Source organism: Symphodus melops, assembly GCF_947650265.1.
Source record: "Symphodus melops genome assembly, chromosome: 7".
In the NCBI taxonomy this organism is placed as follows: domain Eukaryota; kingdom Metazoa; phylum Chordata; class Actinopteri; order Labriformes; family Labridae; genus Symphodus; species Symphodus melops.
Window position 1 is genome coordinate 27706712 of NC_136697.1, and position 16883 is coordinate 27723594.

At 49.9% G+C, this 16883-nt stretch overlaps 1 protein-coding gene across 2 annotated transcripts in view; it reads right to left on the bottom strand.

Annotated features, from left to right (window-relative positions):
• Positions 1-6937, bottom strand: part of adcy8 (adenylate cyclase 8 (brain)) — a 71844-nt gene extending 64907 nt beyond the window's left edge. For both annotated transcript variants that reach the window (XM_079347300.1, XM_079347299.1), the window contains exon 1: positions 5575-6937. In XM_079347300.1, the coding sequence (XP_079203426.1) occupies positions 5575-6483 (909 nt within the window). In that variant the 5' untranslated portion in view covers positions 6484-6937. The remainder of the gene's footprint in view (positions 1-5574) is intronic.
• Positions 6938-16883: the final 9946 nt, after the last annotated feature.

The following is a 16883-nucleotide window of genomic DNA, read 5'->3' on the forward strand; positions in this document are numbered from 1 at the left end:
GCTGACGCTCAATCAGCCTCTTTATCCCTGCTGTCTCTACACGGACACGTCTCCTCGCTGAGGACACAGCGTCCTCTCGTCATCAGCCAGGTTCATGGTCTCTTTACCTTCACACACCTTTAACCACCGTGACACTTCTGCTCCTGTTAGAACCACAGGGTTTAAATAACACTGTGAGGAACCTTCTTCAAAAACACAACAAACACTCCTGTTCATGTGTTTGGGAACGCTTTCTGTATTTATCTCAGGGTGTTAAAGGGTTAAACAAAGGTTCATTTTCATACTTTATAAAAAATGTGTAAAAAAAAAAGTCAAAGCTGCTAAAAAAAAACAAAAAACATTTTCTATTTGATGAATATTTTTCAGGCCTTGCTCACATTAAAAACTAAATAAGTAAATATACCGTCTGAATGAGACCTCGGGACAAAATCTTGCAGGGCCGCAAAAAATTCCCTCAAGGGCCGCAAATGGTCCCCGGGCCGCACTTTGCCCCCCCCCCCCCCCCCGCACATCAGACACCCGCTGTCTGCTTCGAGTCTTAAATCCTGGAGCAAGTCCAGGAAGCTTTCAGCACCATATGAGCGGGTTCTACAGGTGACCTGAAGAGGAAGCGAGCGGTCGCCTGCCTGAGCGATGCAGTGTGTGTGTGTGTGTGTGTGTGTGTGTGTGTGTGTGAGGAGCATGCCTCTCAATGACAGGGAGTAAAAACCTGGAGGACTGTCACGGTTGTTATCGTGGCGGTCGTGAAAGAAGCTCTTTGTTTGGAGGGAATCTTTGTTGTGATGGGTTTATTCCCTGCACTGATTCATGAAAGCAGCGAGAGAATGAAGGACGGTAGAAAGCTTTAAAGTCAGGAGCAATTTGTAGAAATGCTCTGAAAGGTCACAGAGCAAAAAACAAAAGTGGGTGGAAAAAGTTAAAAGCTTGGAAAGCCGCGAAGGCTGATGGCCCGACGCTTCATTAAATATTAAGAGTGGCTGAGTGCAGTGTCTGGTAACAGCAAGATCGCCAAGATCGATTGCACGACATCGGGCGAGATAAAAGAGGAGGGGGGGGGGGGTGAGAGAGAGGTGAGGAGGGAGTCTGATTCAGCTCTCTGAGTCAGTGTGGAGACGGCGGCGACCTGAGTGACAGTCCGGGCTTTAAAGGGCGCCATGACTTCAGATCGCAGGGTCACATGGTCTACACAGCAACGAGAGGCCAATCAAACAAATAAAGATTCTGTCAGTTCGTGGCTGCATCGTTAGTCATTCAATCCATCGTCCGTCCGCGGCGGGTTGTGGCGAGGTAAGTCGACCTTGACGACCTCAGGACAGATGCTTCGAGTAGCGCCTCCAGCGAGCTCAGGGTCTGCCCTGGGGGCCCCGGGGGTCTCCCAGCTGCACTCTGAGCCTCTCATCTGATCTCGAAGGCTGAGCCGAGACAGGTGAGGGTTTGAACCCCTCCGTCCTGATTGGCTCGGGACGTTGATGAGTTCAGTCACACGAGGCTGAACCTTGGGACGCGTCTGCGCCAGTGGTTAGCTTGTGCTAGCGCGGCTAGCTTGTGCTAGCGTGATTAGCTTGTGCTAGCGCGGTTAGCTTGTGCTAGCGCGATTAGCTTGTGCTAGCGCGGTTAGCTTGTGCTAGCGCGATTAGCTTGTGCTAGCGCGGTTAGCTTGTGCTAGCGCGGTTAGCTTGTGCTAGCGCCTGGTACAAGAGTGTGATGACTCTGACTCCACCTTTAAAGGTTCACGCTCACAATCCTTTAGCTATATTTGTTTTTTTCAAATTTAAAGAGGATTATGTTCTTCACTGAATCTCTGTCACTGTTTACGTGAAAACGCAGAGAAGGACGTTTGGTCATGTGAGAACAAAGTCCACATGAAATAAAGACAAACGAATCAGTCACAGAAAATCTGGTCCTCCTTTGTCGCCTGTCAGAGAAATAAAAACACGAACATGAAGAAAAAAAGAAAGAAAAGCTTTTGTGATTGGAGCTACGGAAAGACAAATCCTTCATGGCGTTAAATTCCTCACATAAATATTTGTTGTCAACGTGCTGCAGCTCCACGCTCTGCTCGCTCGCTCGCTCTCTCTCTCTCTCTCTCTATCTGCTCGATGCAGCCGGCGCTTCAGGTAAGCCGAGTTTGACCTTGAAAGAGGAAACAGCGGCGGGCGTGAAGAGCAGCTAATCGGGCTCCTGCTGAGAGTGTGTGTGTTTGTGTGTGAGTGTGTGTGTGTGTGTGAACACAGGAAGGAAGATACAGTGCTATTGACAGTTTTATAATGCTCTTAGCTACATGAGAGACCCCCCCCCACCCCCCCACCCCCCTCCCTTAATGACTTCTGCACATCGAGCTCGGATCCAGAATCTCGTCCATTTGGAGTCTGTTCAACAAAACGGGTCAATATGAGCTCATTGTTCTGAAGACGGACCGTGACGTGGGGGGGGGGGGGGGGGGGGGGGGGGGGGGGGGGGGGGATTGATGGAGGTTATTCGGGGTCTGACGGGAAGAAGGAGGTGGAGGGAGCGACGCTGTGGAGACGAGATTCTCTCTGTTTATTTATCTGTTCTTGTTTGACTCCGTCTGATTCTATCTGAAGTTACTTATTTGTGATTTATTGATTTTTTGGGGGTTTTTTTCTGCTGTGAAGCCGGAAAAAAAACAAAAACCTCAGAGAATCATTAAATTCAATTAAATTCAAAAAACTTTATTTGTCCCCGGGAGGCTTTTCTTTTAAATAAAGAGAAATAAAAACGTTCAAACCAAGCTGCCTCCTCGTCTCATGTCAGCGTTCTCCACACGACCCATCAGCACGGCTCGAGGATGTCGGGGAGGTTTTCATTTCTCAGTGCAGCATGAGCCGTTCTAATCCCCCCCCCCCTCCCCCCCCCCCCCCCCCCCCCCCCCGCCTCGCCGCCGCCGCCACCACCGCTGCATCCGTCCATCCAGCTGCGTGCCCCCTCACACAGCCTGCGTGTCACGGCAGCAGAGTTAAGACCGAACATGTAAGTCTCTGAACTCCGAGCGTTCTCAGGTCGCCCAAACTCAACACGCTAATGCTAACATAATCCCCACCGAGGGGAGTTTTTTTTGGCGAGCTAATGCTTGTGATGATGACACACGCCAAGACTCATGGCGGCGCGGGTGAAAGCTAATTAAAGAGCTCGTCACTGAACGCTGCCTCACTCGGGGATTCATGCAGAATCCTCAAGAACAAGAAAAGGACGCCACAGATTTAACCACGCGCTCGCTGACACGGACATGCAGAAAGAACTTCACGCCATTTTTTTTTTTCTTCTTCTGATCGTGTCCAAACAGGAACCAGAGGAGCTGAATGAAAAAGCAGCGAATGTTCGGATCAGTGTCCCTTTAACCCGCCAAATTAAACGTTTGAGCGAGGAGCACGTTAGCTTGTCCCGCGTTTCTCACGGCGAGCGACTTCGAGTGTTGATGAAGTCGGCCCATCCATCTGTACCGACCCCAGCTGTCACCGGGCGAGAGGCGGGGCTACACCCTGCTCACCAGCCAATCACAGGGCTGACACATCGACCCTGAGGACTCATCTTCAGCGCAGCTCAGAGGACCAATGAGGCGTCATGTTAGCGCTGCACTTCCTTGTTTTTACACCATGACAGGACCAGAGTCCAGAACCAGGACCGTTTGGATATGGACCCAGGTGCCTGCTGGGAAAGCAGCTTATATGTTTTTTTAACATCCTGCAAGTGTTCTGAGTTTGATGACCTGTTCGCTCGGATCACATGACTCACACACACACACACACACACACACACACACACACACACTCACACACACACACACACACACACACACACACTCACACACACACACACACACACACACACACCCTGCTTTGCTTCAATGTGTCCAAACTCAACTCAGAGTTCACGCTTTGTGCTCGATCAGTGAGCATCCAAGGTGGAGGCGGGGCCTAAACGTTCAGAGCAGCCGATGGAAAAGCTTTTCCAGGCGTGCTGATATTAGAGGTGATTATTGATCTGCATAAAACACTGCAATGATCCACAGTCACTGAATGACTGGAGCCCACTCGCCCTCTGACCTTCTCCTCTGGGAATCTCTGCCAGCAGATTGACACGGCTGAACCAGGCAGAGGGGAAGCTGGGAAATCCCCCCTGAGCTACACAACAACACACACACACACACACACACACACACACACACACACGGGGCAGAGTGGAGTCATCTGCAGCACATGCACGGCCTGCACAGCTGACGCCGAGAAGCGAAGCGTGATGGGATTGGGCGTGCGACGGGGAGGCTGTGTGCCCTCAGCAGCGCGGGTCGTACGGAGCACGCTCACTGCGGGGTCGCCGCCCGCACGGTCCGTCATGACTCAGCGTTTATTAGTGAACAGCCTGCCGTGTTCGGTTCTTTACGGGACGTGACGTTTGAGCCCGCAATGTTTTCAGCCGCACGCCGCTTTGAATCAACAACAGAACAGACTCACTTCCTGTCTGGGAAATCTCTGCACTTCCTGCCGTGCAACAGAGCGGATGACTCAGCTCGTAAACTTCAGATCTCGTCCTCCCGGGCTGATGTTCGGGTTTGTGGTTATGATGTTCTCCAGCAGGGGGTGTCGAACCTGTTTGGAGCTGCAGCGTGTGTGTGTGTGTGTGTGTGTGTGTGTGTGTGTGTGTGTGTGTGTGTGTGTGTGTGTGTGTGTGTTGGACAGTTCCCTGGTGCTGAAAGCTCAGCAGTCACAGTCAGCCTGAGAGGTCCTGTTTCCTCTCATCAGGAATCAATCCGCTCCTCAGACCTCGGGAACGTCGGAGCAACAAATATAAACAAACCTGTTTGTGCACAAGTCCAAACTCAACAACAGCACGCTGCAGAACAAACCAGCAAGACAGGAAGTTTCTCAAGGACAAATCAAAAAAACCAAGCTGAACATTTAAGAGTCGGGAGGAGACGGAGAGGAAGAAGAAACAGGAGATCTGGTGGAGGTTTAGGATGGAAGGAAGGAAGGAGGAGAAGGAGGAGAGATGTGATGGGGAGAGGAGGAAGTAAAGAGGAAAAAGAGTAGGCGATGAATATATGGGAGGAAGATTGAGAAGACGAGATAAAGTAAGAGAAAAGGATTAGAGGAGGGGGGAGGGGGGGGGGGAAGCATGAGGATGAGAAGAGGAGGAAGCAGAGGAACAGATAAGCCAGGGAGAGGAGGCTAAAAAAGCAGCATGGGTGAGTGAAGTGCAAGAGGACCGAGGAGGAAGGAGGATTAGGGATAGAAAGGTAAGAGAAGGAGCGAGTCTAAAGAAGAAGAGGGCGATGAAGAGGAACAAGAGGAAGATTAGGGAGGGAGGGGAGGAGAGGATGACGAGGAGGTAGAGGAAGGAGACGAGGTCAAGGAAGGATAAGAAGCGGGAGATGATGTTTGAGAGAGCGAGGAGAGGAATCAGAGGAGGTGTAAAGAAGCAACAATTAGCAGCACGAGGAGGACGAGGGGCGATGAAGGAGAGGAAGAGAATGAGACGGGAGGAGGAGAGGAAGAGGGATTAGGAGACGAGCAGGGATGCAGGTGGACAGGTAAGAGGACAGATTAAGAGGTGTACCTGGTTGGTGGACAGCTGTGCATTCTGGGACATGAGCATCTGGACCAGGATGTGCAGCGCCGAGGTGAGCAGGCCGGCCAGGATGGCCCAGGTGAGCGGCAAGGGCAGCATGCTGTAGGTGGCGAACAGGGTGAACAGCACGTAGCCCACGCCGTCACCCAGCAGCCCGTAGCCCAGCCCCGCCGCCAGGATCTGCGTGGCCATGGCCACCCAGGTGACCACGCCGCTGTACTGCAGGTAGCTGTGCGACGTGGTGTCCTTCCGCACCACCACTAAGGCACAAATGACCACCTCGATGCCCGTGAAGAAGCCCAGGAGCGTCCCCTTGATGGGGTCCATGGGGGAGGACGCCAGGGTGAGGTGCAGCACGAGCAGGGTGAGCTTGGTGACCACGTCCAGGATGTTCATCACCACCACGGATTTACGCCTCTGGCCCAGGAAGTAGCGCTGGTACAGCCGCTCCAGGTCGCGAGACTTGAAGGCGTTGCGCAGCGTGGGGAAGATGACGCCCCGGTACGTGTAGCCCCAGTTCAGGAAGAAGTCCGAGTTGCTCGGCGCGCAGTCGATCTGCAGAAAGCCCAGGTCGCTGCTCGCGCGCTCCGGGAACACCTTGGTCCCGCCGTTGTTGTGCCGGTCTCCCACTGACGTGCGCCCCGCGGACAGCTTCCGCGCGCCCTCGCTCGGCTCGTAGGGCTCGTCCGGCCCGACGCCCTTCACCCCTCCTCCGGACTGCTCGTGGATGAACCTCTGCTCGGTGATGTGCCGCACCGCGTCCTGCCACAGCAGCCGCTTGGGTCGCGCGCTGCCGCTGCCGCCGCTGCTGTTGCTGTTGTTGCTGCTGCTCGGGGTCTTGTTGATGGTGTACAGCTCCTCGCTCGCGCTGGAGCAGCGGACCTCGGACAGCTCCATCACAGCTGCCGCGTGCGCGCGTGTGTTGTTGTTGTTATTGTCTATCGGTTGTGTCGGTGAATGTCACCCCTTCCCCTTCCGGTTGGTGAGTTAGCTCAGCGTTTTTGGGGAGACGACGTCCAGTCTTTGCGCATCGAACCGGGGTCGCGTGCTTCTTTCTCGGGCTGCGGCGAGCACGGCGCGTGGGAAAGCGCGGTTGGAGGTCATTGTTATTCCACCAGAAGAATCAGCACATAAATCCGACTCGAGTGTGTCCCCACGTTATCCACTTACCATCCGCGCCATCATCACCGTGATCACCGTGTCTCCTCTCTCCGCTGGAGGCTCGAAATCACCGGACGGCGTGTCCAGGCAGCAGCTGCAGCCACCGCGCGCCGACCGTCCGCACCATCAGGGTGCCGCGGCGTCACGGAGAGCCGGGGTCCGTGGAAGAAAAAAAAAACCCAAGACGATGTGTGTGTACAGCCGAGTCCGAGGTTGAAAAAAGATCTTCAAATGTAAAAGCCGAATGTTGCGCGTGCGTCGCTGGCACAGCTGGTTCCGTTTACGTTGTCATTTTTATTTTCATTCACGCGCGCGAATCAGAGAAAAGCTCGAGTGGAGACTTTACCCCGGACCCTCGTGACGTTCATCAAACATGCCATGAAAGATAAATCCAATAAGGTCAGAGAAGAGCAGCACCCCAAACAGGCGGTGATAGTATCCGTTTGTCCCCCCGCAGCGGTCCACATCCAGCGTTCATCAACTTGTTGTTACTCAAACGTCTCCTCCTTCCTCTCCATCCACACGAGGGGCTCGCGCTTGAATGCAACACCTGGCTGACTGAGGAGGGCGATGAGAGAGCAGAGAGAGAGAGAGAGAGAGAGAGATGCGGGGGGAGGGAGGGGGGGAAGGGGGGTAACAGGGGCAGTGCCAAGACACACAATCCTCCGTCACAATCCTACTCCACTCTGAGGGGAGCTCGCGAGGAAAAACGGCTGTCTCTGCGGAACGCGTCCTAAAAACATCATGTCCTATACGTTCCCGTGCATGCGCGCGAGGACGACAATGTAGACTTGTTCCTCCTCCTCCTCCTGTGAGCCGTCTCTCTTCCCCCCTTCTTCTCCTCCTCCTCGGTGTTTAAAGGGCGTGCAGCAGCAGCCCTCCGCGTGGAGGAGATGAGCAGAGAGCGCGAGGCTGGTCAGTGAGCGAGTCAGCTGGGCTCCGGTTTGACGTCACAGTCACCTCTGTATGTCTGTGCACGCGCTCGCGTGTGTCTCTGTATACTCATATTCTCCCATTTACTTCCACTTTGTGTCTGGATCCCTTAAATCTGTATCTCCCCAACCTTGACCAGCACGTCCTGCTGTTTCTCACTCAGCTCTGTGATGAACTTTCTGCTGTAAGTGTGCTTCAGATCATTCATGAGTTAATACTGATGGACTCTGCAGCAGCCTCTACCATCAGTGTGTGAATGTGTGTGAATGGATGAGTTCATACTGACTCTTTAATGTTTATAACCTCACAGTTTGGGCCTTTCACAGGACGCTCAGTGTCAAAAACAGAGCTGAACTCTGCAGATAAGAAACCAGAGTTTGAGCCTGCGGCTCTTCAAAGTGCTTCCTAAATAAACAGGACACACAGATAACAGTGTCCTCAGCACTGTGTCCTCTCTGTACGCAACACTGGAGAGGGTCAAGACAAGAAGATATTATAGAATCAATAGAGCAATACATGTCACTGATCCATCGCTGACACCGATGAACAGTTTTACCCGAAAAGGTTTCTGGAAGTGAAACTGAGCCCGACGCAGATCTGTGTTGGGTTCACTATGATAGATCGACTTTAGCAACGTCTGCAGTGTCGTCATCAACTGAGACCAAATAAAAAACAGACTAAAACAATCTGTCAACTAAGGGGCAAGCAAATCCTGCAGTACCTGGAGTGTCCACTAGAGGCTGGCTGCAGTACCTGGAGTGTCCACTAGAGGCTGGCTGCAGTTCCTGGAGTGTCCACTAGAGGCTGGCTGCAGCAGCACAGGAAGTCACATACACACCCATTCAAACAGCCTGTTTTTACAGCAGACATGAACATGTTTACAGCCTGCTTCAAAAAACCAAATAGGTGTGATTAGTTATTGTCATCATGGTACATCAGGGATGTCCAAAGTGCGGCCCGGGGGCCATTTGTGGCCCTTGAGTGGATTTTTTGTGGCCCTTGACTTCAAATGGAAGAATCAGAAGATTTTGGCCCCAGGCCTCATCAGATTCTTTTTTTCTTTTTCATGTTAGCGAGGGAGACGTATAAAAGCCTGACTATTCTTTCCAAAACATTAGAACACAACAGTTTCCCACTGCAGTTAGTTATTGTGTATTTACATTATTTTTTTGAAGCGGTCAAAATACAAAAAGTTCCCTCCAATATTTAAAAAAAAAAAAAAAAAAAAAAAAAAACCCTGTGGCCCGTGAGCGATTCTAACGCGACAATTTTGGCCCGCAAGAAAAAAAGTTTGGACACCACTGTGGTACATAGTACGGGTTTGTTTTATAATTCTTCTTTAATAATTCACCATCTACGCTTTCTTTTAAGGACTTCTGTGCAATAAGACTTCTTGATGCAACCAGTGTAGTCGCCCCCTGCTGGACGTTGGGAGTAGGGCAGGTTTACGTTGATCACTCATTGGCTTCACTTTAAGACTTTTTTTGGCTTTTCAAACACAGACTATGTCCAGAGAAGGTAAACCGGTAAAACAAATGTGGAAACACAAGCAGGGTGACGTGAACATGGCGTATTTGCAAGCTAGCTACGTGCACACTGCCCCCTGCTGGATCGGACTGCTGAGTGTACGCTTGTGATTCTGACTGTAGTTCTACAGTAGTAGAAGTTGTTGTGATAGTAAGAATAGTAACAGCGTGAAGTGTGAGGCTGTGTTTGTGTGTCTGCTGTTTTATAACTGACTGCAATGAGCAACCAGGCATCAGCTGGTTTTGCAGTAAAATGAGTCATCTGTAGACTCATTGTCCCACACAGCTCGCTCGCTCGCTCGCTCGCTCCCTCTCTCTCTCTCTTCCTTACACACACACTGGCTCCTCAGGTCGGCTCTGAGAGTTTAAGAATTATTGGTTTTCTTGAAGACAAACCCAAACAAAATATTTAGGAGGAAAAGCTGGTTTTTCCTGTTGTGAGTCTTGTCCCCTGCGTCCCTGTTTCACCGGGGACGAGTCCGCCTCAGCGCGGGGACTCAAAGAGACGCGTGAAGAAGACAGCTTTTGCAACTTATTAGTGCGTCTTTTAGTGTCGTAGTGAAGACCAAAGGAAGCGAGACCTTAGTGCTCCGAGACCGAGTCAAGACCGAGACCCAGGCAGGGCGAGACCGAGTCAAGACCGAGACCCAGGCAGGGCGAGACCGAGTCACTCACTTAGACGTAACACCAGGAAGGATGGGGGGGGGAAATGTCTAAACATGTCCTTCAGTGGTGGTCTCCGTCGAGTTTCAGGCCGAGACAAGACCGAGTAAAAAGACTTTTGATTACGGGACGAGACCTTCAGAAAGTGGTCTTGAGACCGGTCTTGGTTCGAGTACTTCAACGTTTGTGGGTCTTTGGTGATCCTTAATTCAACATTTAATCCGCTGTGGCCTTCAAAGTAAGAGCGCTCGATTTAACTAACTCAAATGTTAATCATGTTCTCTGCAGCGTATCTTCATCAGGATCCTAATCGGAGCCTGCGGACGCTCCGATGTTAATCACAAAAATAAACTTCCAGTTAACGATGAAAGGAGCGCTCCTCAGAGACGCCTTTTTAAAAAAAAATCACCCTTCACGCTCGCCGTCTCTCCACGGGGACTCTGTTTAAAGAGAGCAGCGTCCACAGTCACTCAGTGTCATAAAAAAAACCAGACTAAATGTTGCAGAATACATCAGCGGCGTCTTGTCCCACTTTCCCCCAGAAGAAGAGGGAGAGAGGCGGGGCCAAAGCCTGTTAGAGCTTTAAGTCTGGATTCTGTGATTCCTCCTAAACCTTGAGGAGCCGCGATAGGTCCTTATGAGGAGAAGCAACCCCCCCCACTTTGACTCACGACGGCTCCAGGCGAGAGGAAAGTTGCCTCATTGCTATTCAGTCTATTTTTACCCTCCTTTGGTCTGCGTGTCTCCCGCTGTAGCTTGTGTTCTGCTGATTCCCAGGAAAGGAGAATTACTGAAATCCTTCCCCAATCTGAACCTCAGCGAACGCCATCCAGCCGCCGCTTATCCTACGTGCCCTTTATTCGTCCTTACGAGTGAGGCAGCAGAACTGATAAAGGGGAGGGGGGGGGTGTTTGAATGGTGAAGCTGAGTCGGAGCTTCAGGAGGAGAACGACGCTCCAGAAAGACGAGGTGCACGCGGCGTACAAATGAGGCAGCACGCCAAAGATGCAGCACAGCTCACGTCTCTGTCTGCACGACGGTCACACCTCACAGTGTCTGATTAAGACTTCAACCTCCTCCTCCTCCTGCTGCTGCTGCTGATTCAGACGTGTCCACAAATCTACCTTTCATACAGCTATCTAACCTCTGCATGAACCAGGACGACTTTCATGCTTCATTTGATTCACAGACTGGTTCATCCTTCTTCATGTAGACGCAAAAATATGTCTTAACTTTGCAAACACAAGCAGCTTGGAAAGAGAAAGTCGTGGAGGGACGCCGTGTGTGTGTGTGTGTGTGTGTGTGTGTTTACATGTATCCATTAAGAGAGGATCTCTTCTTTCCTCCTCCCATCGTGGCGTTCGAGGCAGCGTACATTATCTTTAGTGCGTCCGTCTGCTTCGCCCTCTCGGCCGTCAAAATGTCCCAGGAATTAAGCCGTTGGCCATTTTGCCCGGACGTGCTCATTTCAGGGTGTCAAACCCCCTGACAGCTCTGCAGGGTCGCACATGACAGCTCATCAATTCCACACCGCCGTAATTTGAGGGTTCAATGACGAGGTGGCAGAAAATGAGGGACGGCTCTCTCTCGCTCTCTCTCTCTCTCTCTCTTCGTTCACATGCACGGAGCTTTACGACGGCGAGCGCGCAGCAAGGACGAAGACGTTTTTTAACTGCTGTCACCTGACTGTGTCAGGGCTGCTCGGCTCTGTGCAGAGTGACAACAGGCCCGAGGCTTCAGCTCTGCAGGAGCTTCTACTCTGGTCACATGACCCCAGTGGAGGACGACCTGCAGACACTGGGACACGCCGTGGACGCCTTCCTTTTGACCGTGTTGTCTTTGAATCATGCACGAGTGTAAAGGAATATTCACACATTTTATTGTAACCCCTTCACACACACTTTTTTTCTTTTTTTTGAAATTGAAAACAAAGCTAACTCCCTTTTTTTCATTTCCACTCAAATGGACGCCACGACAAGATGGCCGTGAAATGTCAATCAGGTATGGCGTGAACATCCCAGAGGTCATCACCAGTGAATCTGAACATGCACATGAACACAAAGTGTGTGAGTGTCGACAAGACGACCTAAAATAAACCATCATGGTCATAACCATTCGTTTTATAAATAACCAAGTTACATCAAATAAAACCTTTATTTTGTAAAAGAAAAAAAAAAAAAAGACAAAGTCATGACATGATTGTGATTGGATAATCAGGACCCAGTTTGTAACCAGCAGTGCTGAGTGTTTATTGGTTGAGAGACAGATATATTTCATGTCCATTCCAGTGGACGCAGCGTCCGAAGGGGCTAACTAGCTAGCTCTTCATTCTGCTTACAGGGACAGCAGGACATGTGTGAAGACAGCCTGTCCCTTTAAGGACTCAGAGTGCAGACACATGTACAGTACATGTACAGACAGAGTGCTTAGCTAATTTTATAATCAACTGAATTCATGCTGAATTTTTAAATACAACGTACTTTACTGTAATGTTGCTTTTCTTAGCTCCAGCTTTGTAGATTTACGTAGATTTAAACCCAGTAAGTGGTTCTCAACCGGTCTAGTCTCAGGACCCACCAACAACCCCCCCAACGAGAACCTGCGACTCAAGTTTCCAAAAAACACGTTCAACCTGATGGTTCATGAAAAAACGTGTGTTTTGGACCTCAGATGGAAAAGAGCAAAAAGCGCTTTGACTTTTTTGGGGGTTTTTTTGTGGAAGGTAAAAATTCATTTCTCTGCGTCCCACTTTTGTGTCCCCGACCCCCCCGCCCCCCCTCGGTTGAGAAACTTTAAAATTGAGCAGTACCTGAAATCCTGAAGCCTTCCTTAAAGTGAGACTTTCTCTGCGTTGCATCATCCATGCCAGCTGCAGGTGTTTTTTTCTTTAAGCTAACAGTCGGTGTGCACGCTCGTGTGACGTCACCTGACAGGAAACAAAGAGGACACCTGATCGGCCTGAGCTCACCTTCAAGTCTTCTTAATAAAACATTCGCAGCCGTCTGAGTCGAACACTGTGATTCAGAGGGGCGTCCTCAGGGGGGACTTTAACCCCTCCCCTCCTGTCCTCCCCGTCTCTGTCACCACTTACATGTCCCCCCCCCCCCCCCCCTCGCCTGATCATTCTTACTCCTGTTTGTTCAGACCGTGTTGTTTTTAGCCTGGCATGAGTAATGACCTTATTAATTTGTCAGGCAGGCTGCTTTCTGGTCCATTTCCCTCGCACAAGGCGCGTCCTCCGAGGGCTCCTTTCATACCAATCTGACACTTCATGGAAACGTCCATCACTTATTTATAACCGGGACAAATCGCAGCTTCCACATTCGTACAGCGACTGGCACTCAGATATGGACTTGATATTAAAGATCATTTAAATCACGTCTTGGACCAGGTTCACAGCTTTGACACCCCGCTGTCACGACACAAGGAGGAGGAGCCAAGAGCAGAAACACAAAGATGATTTAGTTCAATAAAAAGGCAAAAACTTAAAACTTGCTCCAAACGTAATCCAACAAACAACCACACTGACAAACTGCAAAACACAAAGACACACACTAAATAGACATGTTCCTCACCTGTCTCGTTAGTCTCACCTGCGTCTGATGACCTCATGTCTATTTAGTCTCTGTGTTTGTCTCTGTTTCTTGTTGGTTCATTGTCTCATGTTGGTTGTCATGGCCTGTTGTTCTTGTCCCTGCTCCCTGTGTTTTTGGATTTTGTTATTGAAGCAAGTTTTGGTTTTTGCCTTTTTTGTTTAATAAATTTGTGTTGTTTTTTTTCTGCACTTGGGTTCTCCTCTCCTGTTCCTTACCCCCGGAACGTGACAACAATCACACAGGTGGAACAAAGAACACAAGACAGGAACACTGAGGACAAGTACAAAGTCAAACCCAACACTGACACCACCTAAAACCAGATACTACAAAATAAAACAGGAAACACTAAAAACTAGACTTAAAACACAAAACAGGAAATAAACTAACAGGTAACACAGGAGGACACAGAGAGACACACTGAAGACTGAAATAAACTGAAAACTTAAACAAGACCAAACACAGAACCACCCACCTGGGGGAGGGGCTACTGCCCTTTGTGATGTCATGAAGGGAACGTCTCCAAACGGCCTGTTTGAGCACACGTTTTCTGAGAAGTGGAGCAGGCAGAAGACGGAGAGGATGGACTTGTCTCATCATTGGGGGGTTTGGAGACAGACTAGAGACACATGTTAGAGTTAGAGAAGGATGGAGGAGAGGAGTTTACAGAATAGCGCCCTCTGCTGACTCATCCTGGGATTACTCTAACATGAGTGAACTCAGGACTCGACTTCGGCCTGGGTCTTCAGGCAGGACTCGATACCACTTTTTGAAGTTCTCGGTCTGGTCTCGGCCTCAGACTGGGCGGTCGAGAACACATCGCTGTGATTAGAAGGAAAACGCCTCTTAATAACCTTTTCATTCAGGATCTGATTTACCTCTACAACCTTCCCGTGGTCACAGTCCGTAACGTGAGGGACACGCCCCCTTGGTCTCAAACCTCTCCAGCTCCTTTACCATGATTCAGCTCCTCTGATCGCCCTTTCTCTCTGAGGTATGTTCATGGACGACTGACGGGGAGTGTGGGTGGAAAGAAAGGAGTGGAAAAGCTCCGTCACCCGTCTCTAGTTAAATAAAGGTTAATAATTACACCGATTAATGTTCCTGAGTCTGGGCGCTGGACCCAGCAGGGTTTAAAAAAAAAAACAGAGGCTCTGCAAGAAACTTGGAGACGGAGAGTGGAACAGGAGCTGCACGCTGATTATCGCTCATCGAGAGAAGCAGAAGAAGAAGAAGAAGAAAAGAGGGTTTGTGCTGTTTGGTCATTGTTGACTGAATCTGGGTCAAACATGATCCCGCTGTAAGACTCCTTATTATCCTGCTTCAAAGGAGAAGTTGATTATAAAGAAAGATAACCCTTCAGATTAAGAAGTCACTCGCTGATTGGAGCGGACAGAGACTCAACAGATTGATGGTGTGCGAGGAGGCAGAATGTAATTCCTGTTTGTAATGCTGTTATCCTGCTCGCAGACCTCTGAAACAACCTCCGAGGAAAAGTCTGCTGACGTCATCCAGCTGTGTCCAAACCAAACAGCACGCCGCACGCCTGACAGACTTCTGTCAGGATCGCTGCAAGTCTTTGGTTTCAAACCGTGATCAGGACCTTTGTTTGTTCTGTTCGATCGATCGATCTATCTATCTATCCATCCATCCGTCCATCCATCATCCATCCATCATCCATCCATCCATCCATCCATCCATCATCCATCCATCCATCCATCCATCCATCATCCAACCATCCATCATCCATCCATCATCCAACCATCATCCAACCATCATCCATCCATCCATCCATCCATCCATCCATCATCCATCCATCCATCATCCATCCATCATCCAACCATCATCCATCCATCATCCATCCATCCATCCATCATCCATCCATCATCCATCCATCCGTCCATCATCCATCCATCCATCCATCATCCATCCATCATCCATCCATCATAAATCCTTCCATCCATCATCCATCCATCCATCCATCATCCATCCATCATCCATCCATCCATCCATCCGTCCATCATCCATCCATCATCCATCCTTCCATCCATCATCCATCCATCCATCATCCATCCATCCATCATCCATCCATCCGTCCATCCATCATCCATCCATCATCCATCCATCCATCCATCATCCATCCATCATCCATCCATCCATCCATCCGTCCATCATCCATCCATCCATCCATCATCCATCCATCCATCCATCATCCATCCATCATCCATCCATCCATCCATCCGTCCATCATCCATCCATCATCCATCCTTCCATCCATCATCCATCCATCCATCATCCATCCATCCATCATCCATCCATCCATCCGTCCATCCATCATCCATCCATCCATCATCCATCCATCCATCATCCATCCATCCATCCTTCCATCCATCATCCATCCATCCATCCATCATCCATCCATCATCCATCCATCCATCCGTCCATCCATCATCCATCCATCATCCATCCATCCATCCATCCGTCCATCCATCATCCATCATCCATCCATCCATCCATCCGTCCATCCATCCATCCATCCATCATCATCCATCCATCCATCCATCATAAATCCTTCCATCCATCATCCATCCATCCATCCATCATCCATCCATCATCCATCCATCCTTCCATCCATCCATCATCCATCCATCATCCATCCATCATCCATCCTTCCATCCATCCATCCATCATCCATCCATCATCCATCCATCCATCCATCCGTCCATCATCCATCCTTCCATCCATCCATCCATCATCCATCCATCATCCATCCATCATCCATCCATCCATCATCCATCCATCATCCATCCATCCATCATCCATCCATCCATCCATCCATCCATCATCCATCATCCATCCATCCATCATCCATCCATCCTTCCATCCATCCATCCATCCATCCATCATCCATCCATCCATCCATCATCCATCCATCCATCCATCCATCCATCCATCCATCATCCATCCATCCATCATCCATCCATCCTTCCATCCATCCATCCATCCATCCATCCATCATCCATCCATCCATCCATCATCCATCCATCCATCCATCCATCCATCCATCCATCCATCATCCATCCATCCATCCATCCATCCATCCATCATCCATCCATCCATCCATCCATCCATCCATCCATCCATCCATCATCCATCCATCATCCATCCATCCATCCATCATCCATCCATCCATCCATCCATCCATCATCCATCATCCATCCATCCATCATCCATCCATCCTTCCATCCATCCATCTAGAGACAGAGGTCATGTTCTTGTTTGCACACAGTGTTGCCAACTCCTCTGTAAGAAAAGCAGCTATTGGCTGTCCTTAAAGTTGCTAAATGACGTCATTGGCTAATTTGCATAATTGACAATAAGCACACAATCGTAATGGACGCTGCAGGAGAGAAATAATGTT